The 18,229-nt window shown below is 37.3% G+C and overlaps 1 protein-coding gene across 2 annotated transcripts in view; it reads right to left on the bottom strand.

Moving 5' to 3' along the window:
* The window catches only part of NHSL1 (NHS-like 1), a 64,454-nt gene that overhangs the window by 17,431 nt on the left and 28,794 nt on the right, over nucleotides 1–18,229 (bottom strand). For both annotated transcript variants that reach the window (XM_008573215.1, XM_008573290.1), the window contains exon 4: nucleotides 4,353–4,545. In XM_008573215.1, the coding sequence (XP_008571437.1) occupies nucleotides 4,353–4,545 (193 nt within the window). The remainder of the gene's footprint in view (nucleotides 1–4,352; nucleotides 4,546–18,229) is intronic.

Below are 18,229 nucleotides of genomic sequence, written 5' to 3'. Positions count from 1 at the left end.
ATCATAAGGCTGTTTTCCAATTTCTGCGTGTGTCCTTCCAAAGGAAGCACCTTGATCTCATTTTCAAATGAGCTGGAGTAGTAGCAAATGCGAATTTGTTAATAACACACTGGAAGAATGATTTTGTGTTACTTAAAAAATAACTTGAATAACTTTGGAAGGGTTTCACATAGGTCCTCCATCACTAAAATCACTCTTTACATCAGCATGTATATGGTAGTAGCAATATGTATACTTTATTCATCTGGTCATCCCATAGAGACCAGTGTAATATCTTCTTTTGTGTGCAAATAACTTAGTCAAGAGTTCTTGGAAGAAGAGCTCTTTCTTCAGTCTAGGCGGCTGACAATTTGGATAGACTGTGGTCATTGTTATGGTGTAAAATATAACTGTTGAGAAAAATGAAAAGCCTTGTAATGATAAAGTACTTTCATCACAATGAGACCCAGTAGCACTGCTGTTGTTAAAGCTGAACTGCTTCTTTCTGTTCCATAATCACTTTTTAAAGATGATCTTAATTCTGACATTTCAGGTGAGGTTACAATTGAACCCGGAATGCCACATCCACAGGACTTTTTTCTTTCTACAGCGTAAGCTTGTGTGATTAACACACCATGGGAAACCATAAAATAATAAAGCTTATAACAGTATCAGTTATTGACTGGTCTGTTATAAATTACTTGGCAGTTTAATTAGAGCATTGACTTTTTGAATGGTTACTCTCCTCAAAAATAGATTTCAAAAATACATACATGCACACAAATTACATACTTCTGTCATTTTATGTATGTACAAGATAAGTATTAAAACATTCATTCTTTTTAGCAATACTGACACACATTCAAAGTGGGTACGTTGAGGACAACGTAACTTCTATTTTAATCGGAATAAACTGTAAAACTTATTTAATCAAAACAGAGGATAAAAGAGCTGAATGATCAAAACACATTTCATCTACTGAAGAACAAACTAAAAAAAAGCTTGCAAACCTGCAAATGCTTGCAATTTTGTTGCCAATGGAGATTAGTGAGAAAAGACCCTGAAATACCAGAAGGTATCATTACTGTGAAAATCAGGTCACTATGTGCAACCACGTAAATGGTGCTTACAAAATGCAAGTCATGATTTTGGTGGCTCATTAGTCCCCTGCAGCAGACAGAAAAACTTCCTTGTATGAAGACATTAAGAATGGACAAAACATTAATAGAAAGTTGCATTTAATCTCTAGTTTTGCTTCCTAGACAAAAATAAAAGATAAAGCCACCCAAGCTCCAAGGATATTAAGAAACAAACCCCATGAGGATGAACATCTAAAACATACACCATTAAAGGCACCAAACTCTCCATCTTGCATGGTGACCAAAAAAGACTGTCTCCTCTGCCGGACTATACATATTTTGAGGGTAGGGACCATGATTCATTCATCTTAGCTTCCCCTGTGCCACCCAGGTAATGCCTGCTACAAAACAGTTATTCAATAAACACTTGCTGAATTTAACCACTCCTTTTCATTGAAAAATGGCATTAGGTAGTCATGGTCACTTTTTAGAAATAAACTTAGGTAGCTTGAATATCAATAGTAAAAGGCAGTTTGCAAAAATTAAGTATGTTTACTCACTATACTTATCTTCCAGGTGGAAGAGTTGTTATCCCACACGGCAGATTACAGAACATACTTATTTGCACATTTTATTTTAAACATTTCTTTTTTTTCTCTACTCTTAGAACATGCCAAGTCCCTACAGGATTATAAGGATTAAATCAATTTCCAAGGCAGCAGCTCATTGTCCTAATGCTCTACCTCTATGTCTGGTGGGCTTTGCTCTGGATTTGGAAGAATATATTTATTGGCATTTTTTTCCTGTTGAGCCTTACTGAAAATCAAACTAGAGGGTCAATGCTCACCTTAGTCGACAAGCACATGACAATTCCATACAGGAAGCTAACTTTTTATCTCAAAAGTCTTCTAGGACTTTAGAAATACATAATTTAAAGAGTAGGAAGCTGTATAAACTATGCCAACCACCAAAAGTGAAAATTTTTAATTTATTGCTTCTTTACACCAGATTAGAAAAACAAATCCTTGAAGAAATATGTGTGTGTATTTAAAAACACAGACCCATAAAATGGATCAATAAATATATAACTAGGTATTATATTTAATTTTGACATTTCTGCAAAATGCTAATCACTCAATTAAAAGTAAACTGCATTTTGACATAACTCATATTGCTCATTTCTTTGCTGTCATTCACCTTTCATGTGTGGCATTTTAAAGACTTTCTTTTAAACTCCATGTAATTTATATCTACTTAGTCATCAAACAGGAGTGAATTAAACCTCAAAGATATGACACTGTCTTCTGCTGTGACAATGTAATTCATTGCAAATAATTCCTTATTCCTGAAACTCTAGTTACTCTACTTTAAATCTCCTAATCTCGGGCTGAGCCCGTGGCGCACTTGGGAGAGTGCGGCGCTGGGAGCGCAGCGACGCTCCCACCACGGGTTCGAATCCTATATGGGAATGGCCGGTGCGCTCACTGGCTGAGCGCGGTGTGGGTGACACCACACCAAGGGGTGCGATCCCCTTACCGGTCACGAAAAAGACAAAAAAAAAAAAAAAAAAATCTCCTAATCTCAAAATAATTCACTCATCCTAATTCCATTATGATTGTCATATTTCATAGCATAATTTTCTAATCTTATAATATTATTTCTTAGGCATTTAATCATATATAATATAATTACATTTCTGCTGCGTTTAATCAATCAAATAACATCATTCATTTTCTTATAGAAAATATGCATCCATGTATTTCATTGAGCAATAAACACTTTGTTCTGAAACATAGCTACTTGTAACAATAAGCTTTAAAAAATATGATCTAAGTAAATGGGAAGCAAAGTCAGAAAGACAAACAATGTTATTTGCAAAGAAAATAAATTACAATGCCATGCTATTCCTTTAACATTTAAGTAAAACAAATGTGAGAAATTGTACCTTGAATTGAAAATAACTGGGCTGGCTGGTTAGCTCAGTTGGTTAGAGCACAGTGTTATAACATCAAGGTCAAGGGTTCAGATCCCTGTACCACCGGCCAGCCACCACCACAAAAAAAAATTGATGTACTTTATTAAATTTCCATGAAATTCAAAATAAGAGTTTTATATGTAATTTCTAAGCATCCTATAAGGTTTTTGAAAACTATCAAAATGTTATTAGCCCCTTACAAGCTCACCAATGCCGTAGCAAAAAGCTTTCCAACAGCAAGAGCCTCAGAAGCATGGCAAGCGTCTATGGGTTTTCATCCTAATGGTTTATGAAAACTAACGCTTTTCGGTTAACTGATTTTTTTAGGTTCTGGTCCTATGGGCCATGCGTTATATGGACTGTCAACAATCACTATAGTTATCTATTTCTATTGAATATACGGTTGAATCTATTAATTCTTAAAATGTCTATTTTTTACTTTGTGCCCTCCCCAAACTACTGACCCATCCTCTTTGCAGGCTACAGAAATAATAAAGCAAGGAAATTTTGATATCTTTTCAACAGCTCTTCTAAGTTTCTGAAAGATCATCTTTGAGCTTTATGTACCTAATTATGTGTCATCTTGATTATCACAAATGATTAAAGGCTGAGTATAATATTCCATAAGAACTTGAATTCCAGGTTTGACAATATTCATATTCCACCTTAATGTAACATATTTCGAAAGTTGCATATTCAGAAGAAATGGATTTTTATTTAAAGAGTGTGGAATTCAAATTATGAAAATCAAAACACAATTTTATCACCCTATTAAGGTTAATAAAAATACTTTTTTAAAAGATATTTTTATAGTTACTATTAATTCACTTTATTTTTATTTCAAGTAATTTTTCCCCTTTTCTACTTGAGAAAACATGAAGGTAAGAAAATATCATTCAGAAACATCACAAAATTATTCTTTCTTCACTTCTATAAATATTACTTAAAATAACTCTTTAGGAGGGAAATGTATAATTTTGTTCTTACCCAGGACCACATTTAAAAGATGTTCCAATATGACCAAAACCTAACTAAAAAGCAATTCAATTTAAAAAAGACACTCTTTAAATGAATGGTTGGACCACTGAATTTTTTGACACCAACATTTGGTGACATAGTCTTCTGATCTAACAAGCAACAGATATTTTACAGGCACACACATATGTAGTTTTAGTATTCCTTTCATTAAGCAACAAGCAGGAAGCCCAACCACAGCTATTCACCTTTGATGTACAAATGAAATGCTAAGAGCATATAACAAACAAAAGCCATAGCCTTCTCCCAAGTACATTCTGAACCTGTCTGCCCAGGGAGCGTACCAGTTATATTAATAGGAACCACATCGGCCTGGACTGTTTGGGCTTGCTGTCGCATCTTCTCTTCTGGTGTTGGCAGCGGAAGTGACTTGGTCCAGTTCGTCTGAGTATTAAGGTCAGAGAAGTCGCTTGAGGTTGGCGTTTTAGGTCTCCTGCTGGAAATAAATCTTTCCTCTTCTGACGAAGAAAGAGAACACTGCAGAGAAAAAAGCAGCAGCCACAGTGTGTAAATAGCTGGCAGAAACATTTAAAAATACATTCCTTATTAAAAGAAAATTAGACCAATTTAAAGGAAGACAAAAATAATGGGTCCCCTTTTAGAAACAGAAGCAACCGTTTGTAAGAAAACTGCTCATCTTGAGCAGGACCCATAATATATGTGATTCACACTGGCCTTAGTCTGTAAACTGTGAAGACTGCAAAAGGTTTTGCTGATCCACAAAATCTTTTAAGTTCTTCCTGTTTTTCCCTACATTTACTGTGGTCAGAAAGCTTATGGATTTAGTTTAACGTTAGAAGCCTGGAGAAACATCATGGCTATAGCCGTCAGTTTCCATTTTTATTAAAATTTAGTTTTGCTCAAAATAACTTCTAGCCTCAATCTCATTTCCTTTAGGCTCTGACCTCAAGGAACATTTCAAAAATGATAGAGCTATTGTTCAACTATTTGTGCTCTTCTGAAACCATTTAAAAGGCAAAAATCGGTGTGAAATAGTTAAATTATAAGGAGCTGACTAAAGCTCTGCTCTGAGCCTTATCGGAATTCCATGAAGACATTTCCAGCAGTTTCTGTTTTGATGCAGATTAACATCCTATCTGAAGAGCCCTTCCTCAATCAATACCTTTCTTCCCAAAACACTTTAAAAAGTGTAAGCATGAAAGTTTATGATGGACTTCACCACAGCTCCATAGCAGCTGGTGCTGGGAAAGGGAAGCTCCAAGAATTCAAAATGATTGTAACATGCTTAGGAGCAACAATCAAAAAGGTAATTGACTTTTGTGGGAAAATGGCAGTTTATAATACACAATAAATCTATAAGAACTGCTCATCAAGTCTAAAGCACTTAAACTGAACTACCACTTATGAAAAAAAGGCTTGCAAAAATAATTTTACTGAAGAATAAAACGTCAATAAATCTTCCCAAAAGGAACACCTGTGTAACCAGCACCCAGACCAATTCAAACTCTCCCCCTACATCATACACCCCCAAACAAGGGTAATAACTGAATATCTGAACTGCTAACACCACAGCTTCATTTTGCTTGTATTTGAACTTTCTATAAAGGGAATCATACTATTTGTTCTCTTTTGTGACCTCTTTCATCCAACATTATGTTTGTGAGGATTTACCTACTTTTAAAAAGCATGTTGATGCCTTTGTGGATTTAATGCAAGTTTCTAACAGGACATGGGTAGGAAATATATGGAAATGCTTGGTTAGAAATCTTGAACACAAGGAACACTGTCACTTTTTTTTGCTACTGAATTTATCTTGCTGCAAAATATCTGTATTTATTCTACAACTACTAAAGCTCCACAAATCTGAAAAAGACTACATCAGAGCTAATGAAAATAATCAGGTGTTGGGGATATAGAGTCCTAGACTAAGAATCCAAAAACCCGAGTCTGCTCCTAAACCTTGATGTTTCCTTTGCTGTAAAATGGGGCTATCCTGTCTGCCTTCTGCATTCACAGAGGTACCTCTTAGGACCTAATGAGATGATAAGTGTGGAAGTGTCTATAACTGTTTAAGTATCATGGATATGAAGGTGGTAGTCATATAGACATGATTTTAGAAAAGCAAAGTTATGAAGTACCTGTTTTGTTTTTTTTTATTGCAAGGAGACAATGATAAAGGCATTGTGGAATAAAAATATAAAATAAATCATATAGTTAGATATCTCAATATATTTTTTACTATATGTTCTTAATATATAAAATGACCATCTAGTTTCTTTCCCACTTAAGGAAAATATGAAATATCGTTTGTAATTAATTGACAAATATACTCAATCTATAAACTGAGCATATGTCACTTGTGTCTTATCATACTAAATTGCACTATATCTATTTGTATTTGATCTGATTCTGGTGAAAATGGTTACGGCTCACACAGATTCTTGAAAAACAACCAAATGGATTTTTGAGCCAGCAGCAGCAAATGCAGCAGCTAATCCATCTAATGTAAATCAATTATTTCCAGCCTTTTTGTAGTTGTGACAAACACTCTCGTTAAGTTTGACTTATAATACACATTCTTTAACCTTAAGGTGCAGACACACACACACACGATGATTAAAATTAATTTTATTTGAGAATTTCACAGCGGTTTTGGTAAAGACCACATGTCTGAGGTTGAATCTCAATTTAGTAAGTTAAAAGGTTACTTCAATTTTCAGATATATACACAAAGAAATAGCTTTTCAGGCAACCTGGAAATACAGCATAAATTTTAAAGGCAATAAGAAGCAAATCTTAACCAAAAAGGTTTAAAAGAAAGAAAAGTAAAGCTGCAGGATGATAGAGAACTATGAAGCCCTGCTGCCCTCCAGCAAGGGCTCCCTTTTCCGTGTGTGACGTCTGTCACTTGTAAGCATCTCAATGCTGCTCAGCAGCCCCACTAACCTACTTTTATTTGAGTTGACTGATAGTGTCAGAATCAATAACTATCACAATGAAAGAGCACTTCCCTGTGGCCTTGGTTGCCCTGGGACGATCACCAGGGACTGCTCCAGGAAGACAACTGACAAAGAAAATCCATTTTATAAAGGGTTCCCTTCTCCTACAAGAAAATTTCCCAGACAAGCAGAGCACAGATAAAGTTATATGCAAATGTGATTGTTACATGCTACCACAATCTACTAAACACAAATAAAACACTAGGATGGCATGACTTTCTGAATGATGTGACTCCCATTCCTCCCAGTGTTTACAAATACAGCAGGGGCTCAGGAATAAACTTCCTGCATCTCAGTGGCAGAACACATTACTCCCTTAAGATGGATAGTGTAAAGCCCTAGATTATTACATTAGCCTCTTAACTGTTCTCCAGGCTTCTGCCCTTGTTGATCACCCTCCCCTACTCTTCCCCTTCCAACAGTCCATTCCCAACACAGCAGCCAAAGAGATCCCTTCAAAATGTAAGATCATTTTGCCGCTCTGCTCAAAACCTCCACCAAGTCTTAACTATGACCTACAAGCCCCTCCAGGACCTCCCAGCTGGCCCACTGTTCTTTGTCTGACCGTATTTCCTACTACTCTACTCCCCTTTATTCTACTCCTGCCACACCATCCTCCATGCTGCTCCTTGTACATACCACGCACACTCAGGCCGCAGGGCCTTTGCACTTGCTGTTCCTACCACCCCAAAAGTTCTTCGTTTAGACATCCACACAGGTAGCACCTTTTTCTTCACGTGTTTACTTAAGAGTCTCCTTCTTGTTGAAGTCTTTTACCTGTTTACCCTATTCAATTTCAACTTTTCTCCAATATTTTATATCCCCATTCCCTGCTTTCTTTTTTCTCTTTGGTACATATCACTAGTACACATATATTTTATTTATCTTATTTGTCTCTCTCACGAAAATATATATAAGTTCTATGAGGCTTTAAAGCAGACTTGCATAGAAAGCTATTTCAGAATTTTGGTTTCAAATGGGTTACCATTTAGTAACTAATTGCTATATGCCTTGCCATGGGCTGCAGGCTTTATAGGAACTATCTCATTTAATCTTCACAGTGTTAGCCTTGGTTAACGAATGAGGAAATGGAGATTCAGAAGGGTAACTTTATTTTTGGAAAGTTCACAAGTGGGTGGCTGGGATTAGAACCCAGATCTGATCCCAATGTCTCTGCTGTGAAACAGTGTAAAATAATAACATGGTAATATTTACAATAAGTTATTAGGTATTCTGGCATTAAAAAAAAATCTCCTTTTATATCTCTCCATTAGAACAAAATATTTTGAAAATCTATAAAAGCCAACAATGTGGTGTAGGAGATTGAATAAAAAAACAGAATGTGTCATCGTCCTGGCTCTTTCATTTACTAGCATTTGCGATGCTCACTCTCCTGTACAGAGAACAGAATGACCCAAGTAGCACTGACATGCTTCATGTTAATGGAATCCCTCAATATAAGGTGACCGAATTTTTTTTTTAAGTTTAAAATTGTCTTGCTTTTGAACTTATATGTGGTTTTTAGATTTGTAAAATTGGTCAGTAATGTTCAATACCCCATAACCTGGACTGGGAAGGAATGGCAAGTCAGAAATGAAACTTAAAAAACCATAACTCCGGTCCAGCCTGTGGCTCACTTGGGAGAGTGTGGTGTTGGTAACACCAAGGCCACGGGTTCAGATCTCTATAAAGGGATGGCTGGTTAGTTCACTTGGGAGAACATGGTGCTGACAACACCAAGTCAAGGGTTAAGATACCCTTACTGGTCATCTTTAAAAAAAACAACAACCCATAATTCCTTGTGTCAAATTACTTCACTTAGAAAGGGAGATCACCAGTGACACCTGTAGATGCTTTATGACATTTGGATGCTGCAAGACCTGCACTTCAGAGACTATGAGGTCCTGCCTGGAAATGAGACAAGCTCCCACCAGATGAACAGTGGGGCCTGAACTATGTATAATCTCTTTGGCAGAACAGCCAAAAGTGGGCTTAACTGTGAAACAGATTAGCCCAGTCTTTTTTAAAAATTTGCTTTGCTTTTAGAAATTAAAAAACTGAACTAAAACCAGAGCTAAATTTAGCATTAATTTAGCAATTATTACATGAAAATAGAGAATATATAAAACTATAGAGCACTACTTAAAAAGATACCAACCTACATTACAGTCCTTTTTGGAGGACACTTAAGTCTTTGGGTTTTTCCTTCCAGAATCAAATCTCTCTTGTGCTGACTCTTGCTTTTCAAGATCCTAGATAGTTTTATAAGGTGCCAAAACTTCTACGTTCTTTTTTGGCAATACGCTTCTTCTGTCTTCAGTATACTTAGACATGAAAGACCCTGATTTAATTCTGTTCTCTCCATTATTCCTCCCCCCCACCCCCCGAGCCAACAATAACAGAAAAAGTGGGGGTGGAAGAACTGAATCCATACAGAAACACAGTTCACGGCCCACTCTGCAACTCCATGATGGCAAAGAGGTGATATCCACATCCACATTAATAAGTAACTTTAATTGTTCATTCTCTCCTGTATTAGTTCATTGTGTTGCTTATAACAAAATACCTGAAACTGGGTGATTTATAAAGAAAATAAAATTTATTGCTTACAGTTTCAGAGGCTGGGAAGTCCAAAGTCCAGAAAACATATTTGGTGGTTGATGATAGTGACCCAGGGGTCTCACATGGCAGAAAATGGTGGAGCACAGAGACAGCTCCTGGTGTACTTTCCTTTTTAAAGCCCTCAGAACCACACCCATGACCACCATTTTTAATCTATTCACAAGGTATGGTCCTCAAAATCTAATCACCTCTTCAAGGCCCTACCCTTCCTATTCAATATATTAGTCCCTTTATCAAGAACTTTAAACTTACTTTTTATTTATTTATGTATTTACTTACTTTACTTACTTACACTTACTTACTTACTTACTTACTTACTTACTTTTACTTACTTACTTACTTACTTTTACTTACTTACTTTACTTACCTACTTACTTACTTACTTACTTACTTACTTACTTACTTACTTACTTACTTACTTACTTACTTACTTACTTACTTACTTACTTACTTACTTACTTACTTACTTACTTACTTACTTACTTACTTACTTAAAGATGACCCGTGGGGGATCTGAACCCGCTGCCTTGGTGTTATCAGCATCACGGTCTCCCAAGTGAGCCACGGGCCGGCCCTAAGAACTTTAAACTTTCTTAGCATGTATTGAATTAAAACATTTTGGATTTTAACTATTCCATGTTAAGTGACCTTTTCCTCAAAATAATAAAAATAATTAGAACACAAATGTTTAACTGATATAATTTCTTTTTAATTATTATTTCAGTATAATAAATAATAGATTCAAAATACATAACATAATGAATACTCAAGAACTCACCACCCAACCCATGACCTAAAATATTACTAATAACCCACATCTACCTCCATGTCCCTCCCTGGTCCCATTTCCTTGCTTCCCTAGCCTGAATTTTATGTTCTTCATTCCTTAACTTCTTGTTATATCTGTGTGTTTGTGTGTATAAGTATGTCTAAATTACATGTTTAGACTTGCTTTGACTCTATGAAAATAGTATCATTCTCTTTGTAGGGTTTCTGACTTACTATTATGTAAGACACATCCATGTAGTTGTGTGACTCTACAATTCATTCATTTCACTGGGGTTCACCTTTCACTCTAGTACCACAGTTATTTATCCATTCTTTTACTGAGGGACAGTTGGGTTGTAAAAGATGTTTTTTCTTTATCTCAACAAATTCAAAACTCCCCATAAGAGAGTGACTAGGAGAAAAGGCCTACAGCAAGGGTTCTATTCTCCATACACTTATTACTGGAAGGAAAATATGGGCTTTGGAGTTGTAGATCTGGATTTAAATCCTGGTTTCACTTCGGAGGGTGATAGATGTATTCACTATCTTGATTGTGGTGATGGTCTCATGTGTATACACATGTCAAAACTTATTAAGGTGTACACTTTAAATACATACAGTTTATTTTATGTAAATTACACCTCATTAAAGGTGTTTTAAGAGAGAGATTTTGTTTCAGTATTTAAAAGCTATGTGATCTTAAGCAAGTGACCTAATCTGTTCAAGATTGTTTCCTCATCCATGATACAGGCATAATCAAAGCTACCTTGCATGGTTGCAATAAATATTGAATATATTTGCGTACAGCACCGAGTACAGTCTCTGGTGCCTGTCCCTTTCCATGTGACAGGTGCTTGGCTCCATTTTGGAGATCAACAAGAAAGGGATGCTGTCCTCCCATCTAGAAGAAAAGGCAGATATGGGGGCTGGCCCGGTGGCGCACTGCTACAGTGCGCCGCTTGGGAAGTGCGGCAGCGCTCCCACCGAGGGTTCGGATCCCACATACAGACCAGCCGCTCACTGGCTGAGCGAGGTGTGGGGGCAACACCGAGGGTTGCGATCCCGTTGCCGGTCCTGGTCCGGTACAGGTGCGACACTGAGGGTTGCGATCCGTTGCCGGTCACGAAAAAAACAAAAAAAAAAAAAAAAAAAAGGAAAGAAAAGGCAGATATGAATGGAGAGTGATTACAGTGGAATGGGATGTATACAACACCTTCACTGGTTTGCAATGCATAGAGGCCTGGGAATGAGAGACTCCAACTTTCTCATCCTCTCCTGCAATGGTACAGAGTAACACGGTGCCATAAATTGCTGAGCAGTGAGCACACAGAGCCAGCAGCCAGCACAGACTCCTATGTGTTTCCACTGTGTCCTGAAATTACTCACACAGCAAATGATTGCATTTAGTTATCACTTCTAGACTGCAAGCTACTCTAGGTCAGGCACTGTTGTCCATATACTGAGACTAAGCAGCACTACAATGTTTTTTTTTGGGGGGGAGGGGGGAGTAAATGAATGAATGAATGCCAGACAAGTCAAAGATGGAATGAAAGATGAGAAAACCAGGCATAATGAGAAGGAATTTGGGTAATTTAGTAATCTCATCCTTTTCTTTAACCAACATGGTACAATAAAAAGAAATGACCTCTAAGACGTCCTGCATTCATATCCTCCCTGATGCTTTCTGACTATGGGATCTTGCGAAAGTAATTTTATATTTCTGAGCCCCAGTTTCCAGATCATTGAAATAATAGTAATGACTATTAAAATACCTATTTTGTGAAGTTCTTATGGAAAATGAGATATAATTTGTGAAAAAATTCTGAAAATGTTCTAAAGTATTCTACTATTATAAAGTTAGCAAAGTAGTTCCACATACAGATAACCTGTAAAGCCACAGCAATCAGAAATCTTTTAGTCGCTGCTGAAACCACTCAAACTCATTGCTTTAGGCAGGAAATTCTATGTGGGTGAAATAAAAGACAGGATGATTGGGAGAGTGGCCAAATTTTCATAAAAACAGACAGTCTATTGAGTCATTTTCTTTGAAGTCTGGTTTGGAAAACCAAGCCGTTTAGTAACACTAATCATCATCATTTGAGCACATACTATGTGCCAGGCACTGTGCTAAGGGTTTTACAAACATTAATTTACTTAAATCTCATAACAACCCTTCAAGGTAGGTAGGGTAACTGTGTAATTTATTATCAAAACCAGAAAACCTTTGAGAACGAAAGAGGATGCAATTAATAATTACACAGGATAACAGCTGTAAACCAGGGCTATCCTGAGCAAACCAGACATGTGGTTTGTATCTCTTTACAACTGGAGAAACTGAAGCTCACAAAGGAAAGCCACCTACTCAAAGCCACCCAGCTTCGACAGGTGGGAAAGGTGCCCCAAACCTGTGCTCTCAAACAGCATGTTAAATAAGCCTTCTATGTTTACAGTTATAGCAGCAAGGCCATTGCCCTCTTCTTCAAAGTCTTCCTTTGATTTTAATATTTCCTATCAACGAAGCCTAAAACAGAACTGGAGGTGCCAGTTAAAAGAATAACAGGAAACAGTACAGTAAAGTTTGGTTTCTATCACTATCATTAAAGCCAACCACTTACTGAAAAAATCCCAGTCTAATTCATCTCTTTGGGGGTGAATTTTACTCCCAAGAGATTGAGTAACTTGTGATTGACATCCTTTTCTCCTGAAACAATGAGACCTCTGTAAACGTTTCCCAGATTCTGTGAAACTACCATCAAACATAATCCCCAATGACAGCAATTGGAGAATTTCCCTATCAACTCATAGGAAGTATTTTGGCAGCTATAACTTAACTCCCTTCAAATACCTGAATAACTTCTTTGGTAGTACCTGGTTTACACTGAAAACTGAAGGAAAAAAAAGTCAAAACTAGAACAAAAAGCAATGGCTTACTCTTTGATATCACAGTTGAATAGAAAAGTATTTTCTGGGATTTCAAAATCCCTTTGCTGACAGCATTTTTTCATGCAGCATATTTAGATGATCTATACAGCATATACAATTGGAAATTCTTTAAAACAATTTTTCTTGCTACACTACATCTCCACTTTTAATATCAAAGATGTGTGTGGATATCATTAGCAAAATACCTTTCTTCACACTATAAATACATTGTAGAGTCTTACTTGGTAAGTGTTTTGCATTAGGTTAACTAGGATAATTATTCTAGAACAATTAGCCAGAATAAGTAACCAGAATAGATGTTCTCTAGGTTCTCTTTTCTAATTTATATGCCCTTAACCTTTGCCTTATTAGCAACTCTCCTTTTAGGAAAGTGCTTCTATCCTAAGCACATAATGGATGCTTAATAGTAGTTGAATGCAAATTAGATGCTTTCACTATAAATACCTTTTTTGATGTCAGATAATTTGTAGCCTAGGCATTTGTTAACTCATGTGTCCCTTCTATACAGTCCATTGCTCCCACCAAATCACTCACTACCCACCAACACCTACCTAGGAAATGTAAAAGAAAGGGTTTTCAAAGTAGAATTTTCCCTCCTAATTGACTTCTATACACTTTGTATTTAAAATGATCTCAACTGTTAGAGCAACTTTAGGAACATAAATTGCAGTTAGGGGTCTTGGTCTTAACACAGAAGACCACGAACTGCTGGCCTGGAGCCCCTTTTACAGATACTGGGCTCCCATCTGTTTTCAAACACCAACTTGACGATATACTAAATACCATGAAGATTTAAGCCTATTTCTAGACTTTATGTTCTGTTTTTAATATTGTCCTAATGGTGTGTACTGGAGGAACTCCTGACTCCACTTGCATACCTGGTAAAGGCAGGTCTCCTTCCGCACTGCTCCTGTCTTACAGCTTTCCTAGCTATGAAGTTTAGATTCAGCTTCTCTAGTCCTCCCCTGCCCCACAAATAACCCCAAACCAAACCAAACCAAACCAGAATAAATCTACTCACGTTTTTATTGGTATGTGTTAATTTTATAAATTAACTTGGATAGAATGGACAGCTTTTTGATATTGACTCCTCTAATCTAAGAACAGGGTATGTGTTTTCATTTATTCAAATCTTATTTGTGTTCTTCCATAGTATTTTAAAGTTTTTTAATATAGATCTTGTACTTCCCTTATTAAATTTATCCCTAGTTACTTTGTCTGCTATAACTCTTTTAAATAAATTTTTCTATTATATCTTCTAACTTGACTTTGTAGATATGAAGTTATTGACTTCTGTATAATAATTTTATAGCTTACTACATCATTGAATTCTATTATTTATAGTGGTTTTAAAAATTTATTTTCCTGGATTTACCAAGTACACAAATTTATCATGTACAAAGAACGATAGTATAACCTCAGTCTTTTCCATTTTTGTACTTCTTATTGTACAGCTTTTCTAAATACTGGCTCATAAAAATTATGTTGGGGCTGGCTGACTAGCTCAGTTGGTTAGAATGCAGCCTTAAAATACCAAGGTCGTGGGTTCGGATCCCTGTACCAGCCAGCCACAAAAAAAAAAAAAACACCTCACAAAAATTATGTTGGATTTGGGGACAAGGCAGATAAACTTTGTTAAGTTATAGGAGTCTCCACTTGTTCCTCTATTACTGAGTTTTGTTTTGGTTTTTTTCTTTCTTTTCAAACCATGGCTGTTAAATTGTACCAAATAACTTGTCAGTATTTATGGTTTTGAAATGATTTTTCTCCCTGGGTCTATTAATATGATTAATATATGATTAGATTACCTAATATTGAACATCCTTGCATTACTGTTGGAGTAAAACCAGGTTGACTTTGAAGTATTTGTCTTTTAATGAGCTGCTAGATTATGTTTCTTAACGTTTTTATTTATGATTTCTAATGCCAATATTCATGAGTGAGACTGGCCAATTAATCTGCTTTGTACAGTCTTTGTCCAGTTTTGCTATCAGTGTTAAATTAGTTCATTAAGAAGAATTATACCTTTTCCTTCTTTTTTCTTTGCTCTGAAAGAGTTTCAAGCATTGGATTTACCTACTCTAAAATCTTTAGTCGAACACTACCCCCCAAACACAGACACATATACACACCCAATGAAACCACCTGGACTTGGTGTTTTTTTCAATTTGGTGCAAATTTTTTATGAAAACTTTCTTTTCATGGTATTCAGACTGGTAAAATATTCTCTCTGTTCTAGGGTCAGATATGATACATTACATAAATTAGAAAATCAGTTTCAAAATTACCTATATATTTTTCGTCTAACAAAAGATTAAATATACAATTTTTATTCGTAATTCTAAAATTCTCTGCTTAAAAAATGTGGCAGTGGTTTCCTACTAGCTATGTAATAAACAAACTCCTTTACTTGGCATTGCCCCTCTGTGATCCTACCTCAGCCTCCCTCCCCTGCTGCCCTGGGATCACTCCTGGTGAGCTCAACATACACACTGTTGGTCTGTCTAACACCTGCTCCCACCCTGCACACCCTCGCTGCCAACCTGCCTCAGCCACCTACTGTCATGGACATGCACCCTGACCCAACTGTCACAGGATGCCTGAATTGAGGTTTGGAGTTGGTTCAAAAACTGATTAACTCTACAGAATTTGCTGAAGGTATGAGAAAAAGAAAAGAATCAAGAACGTACCCAACGGTTTTTTGTTTTGTTTTGTTTTGTTTGACTTAAGCAACTAGTAGAATGGAGTCGTGGTTTACTGTTGGGAAAATAGAATAGTTTGGTCAGGGCCCTCGCCTCGGGTCCAGTTGGGTGTGGTTCAATTTGCTCTGTAAGCAAATTGTGGGTGTGTGTGGAGTTAGTGCAGCATCTGCACCAATGTGTCTTTTTTGTTTTGTTGCTATTCTTGTCTTCTACAGGTAGAGAGAGAGAGGTACAGAAAGAAAGAGAGTTTGGTAAAGCAGGTGGGCGTTGGCCTTGGGTATCCGCCCCGGTGCAGCCATGCTTTCCAAGCTATGGCTCCAAGGACCTCTAGGCCAGTTACCTAGCTCACAGACCTGCGTGTGTGGGGTCTAGTGACCCTGCCTAGCATATGAAGGGTTTGTGACCCAGTCTGTGAATGGGCTTGAGGGGTCTGGGAGCTCCAGATCCAGCCCTAAATTATGAAGGGTTTGTGACCCAGTCTGTGAATGGGCTTGAGGGGTCTGGGAGCTCCAGATCCAGCCCTAAATCAACTATTGGCCCAGTCGGTGCAGGATTAATGGCAGGTAAAAGAGCTCCACAACTAGCGCAGTCATGTAGCTAGCTAATTGGTGTCACGAACATTAAGCACCACACAATTGGTGCTGTGACAGGATTCCAGGCCTTAGCCTAGCCAGACAAATTGGCGTCGTCGGCAGGATGATGCTACATTTACCAAGGTGGAGAAAACTGTGAAAGGGGCAGGGGTTTTTTGTTTTTGAAAAAGGGATGTAAGAAACACATATGTAGATTTGGACAAGTCTGAGGTACCTGTAAGACATTAAGTGAAGACAGACAGTAAGCAGATAAATGCATGAGTCCAGAGTAGAGATGTAAATTGAGGAAACTTCAATGCGTGTAATTTAAAACCATGGGACTCAATGAAATCACCCAAAGAGTGGGCAGAGGTACAAAGTTTAAGCCCTGGGGTTACACCAACATTTAGAAATTTGGAAGAAAAGAGCATCCAACAAATGATTGACAGGCAATGGTTAGTGAGGGAAGATGCACACCGGGAGTGGGTGGTGTCATAAAAGTCAAGTGAAGAGAGTCTTCTTAGAAGAAAAGAATAATAAACGATGTCAAATGCCACTGAGAGGCTGAGCAAAATGAGGCCTGATAAGTAACGAAACGATTCGGCAATGCGGAGGTACTAGTGGACTTAAGAGCAGTGTCAGTAGTGCTCGGGGGATACAAGTCTGCTTAGAGGGGCTTCAAAAGAGAGCATGAGGAAAGGCAGTGGAGACAGCAAGTCTAGACAGCTCTTTGGAGAAGTTTTATTACAAAGAGGAACTGAAAAATGTGGTAAAACTGGAGAGGGATGAAAGGTCAAAGGAGGGTTTTTTCCAAGATGAAAGAAAATCCAGAATGTTTGTATAATGACGGTTATGATGCAATCACAGAGAAACTGATTAGGCCAAAGAGAGAGGGAGAAATTGCAAGGATGAAGTCCTGAAGAGGTTGGCCTTATTCATTCCAGTGGAAAAATACTGAGTCCCTACCGCATGCCAGGCCCTGATCTAGGCACTTGGGATGCAACAGGCCAGAAAAGGTGTAAGGACCCTTCACCCACTGCAATGAGAGGAGAGGGTGAACACATATAGGAACAGATGCAAGAAGTTTGATAGGTTTGGTTGTGAAAGATACGACTTCTGGTTGCTTTTTATTTCGAGAGTGAAGCAGAGAAAGCTGTGTTTGGAGGTTTAAGAGGAAGGTGTCAAATATAACTTGAAAGAGTGGAAGAATGAAATGATGAGCTAATATAGTATGATTGCTGGGCAGCACTCTAAGCTTGAGATCATACATTTATAGTGGGACTAGCAAACAAAACCTCGTGTTATTCTCTATCCTTGTTTAGCTAATCAGGCTTTAGTGCAGGGCAGGGAGAAAGCTGGATCAAACTGGAGTTGGGATTTTGCCAGGGAAGTTTAATACGTGTGCAAAGAAATGAATATAATGGTGAGCCATGTAATATAAGCTGCGGAAGGATGAGTCAGGACATGAAAGGTCAGGGTCAATGGACAAGAATTTCTCAAAGGGGAGTGGAGGGTCAAATAATTTTTGTAATGGGATTCTAGAGGGATCAAGCTGGAAAAACAGTAGATGGAGTCATCTTCAACCATTTTCTTT

Source organism: Galeopterus variegatus, unplaced genomic scaffold, assembly GCF_000696425.1.
Source record: "Galeopterus variegatus unplaced genomic scaffold, G_variegatus-3.0.2 Scaffold4, whole genome shotgun sequence".
Lineage (NCBI taxonomy): Eukaryota > Metazoa > Chordata > Mammalia > Dermoptera > Cynocephalidae > Galeopterus > Galeopterus variegatus.
The sequence above is the reverse complement of the archived record's forward strand: the minus strand, read 5'-3'. Positions and strand labels throughout refer to the sequence as shown.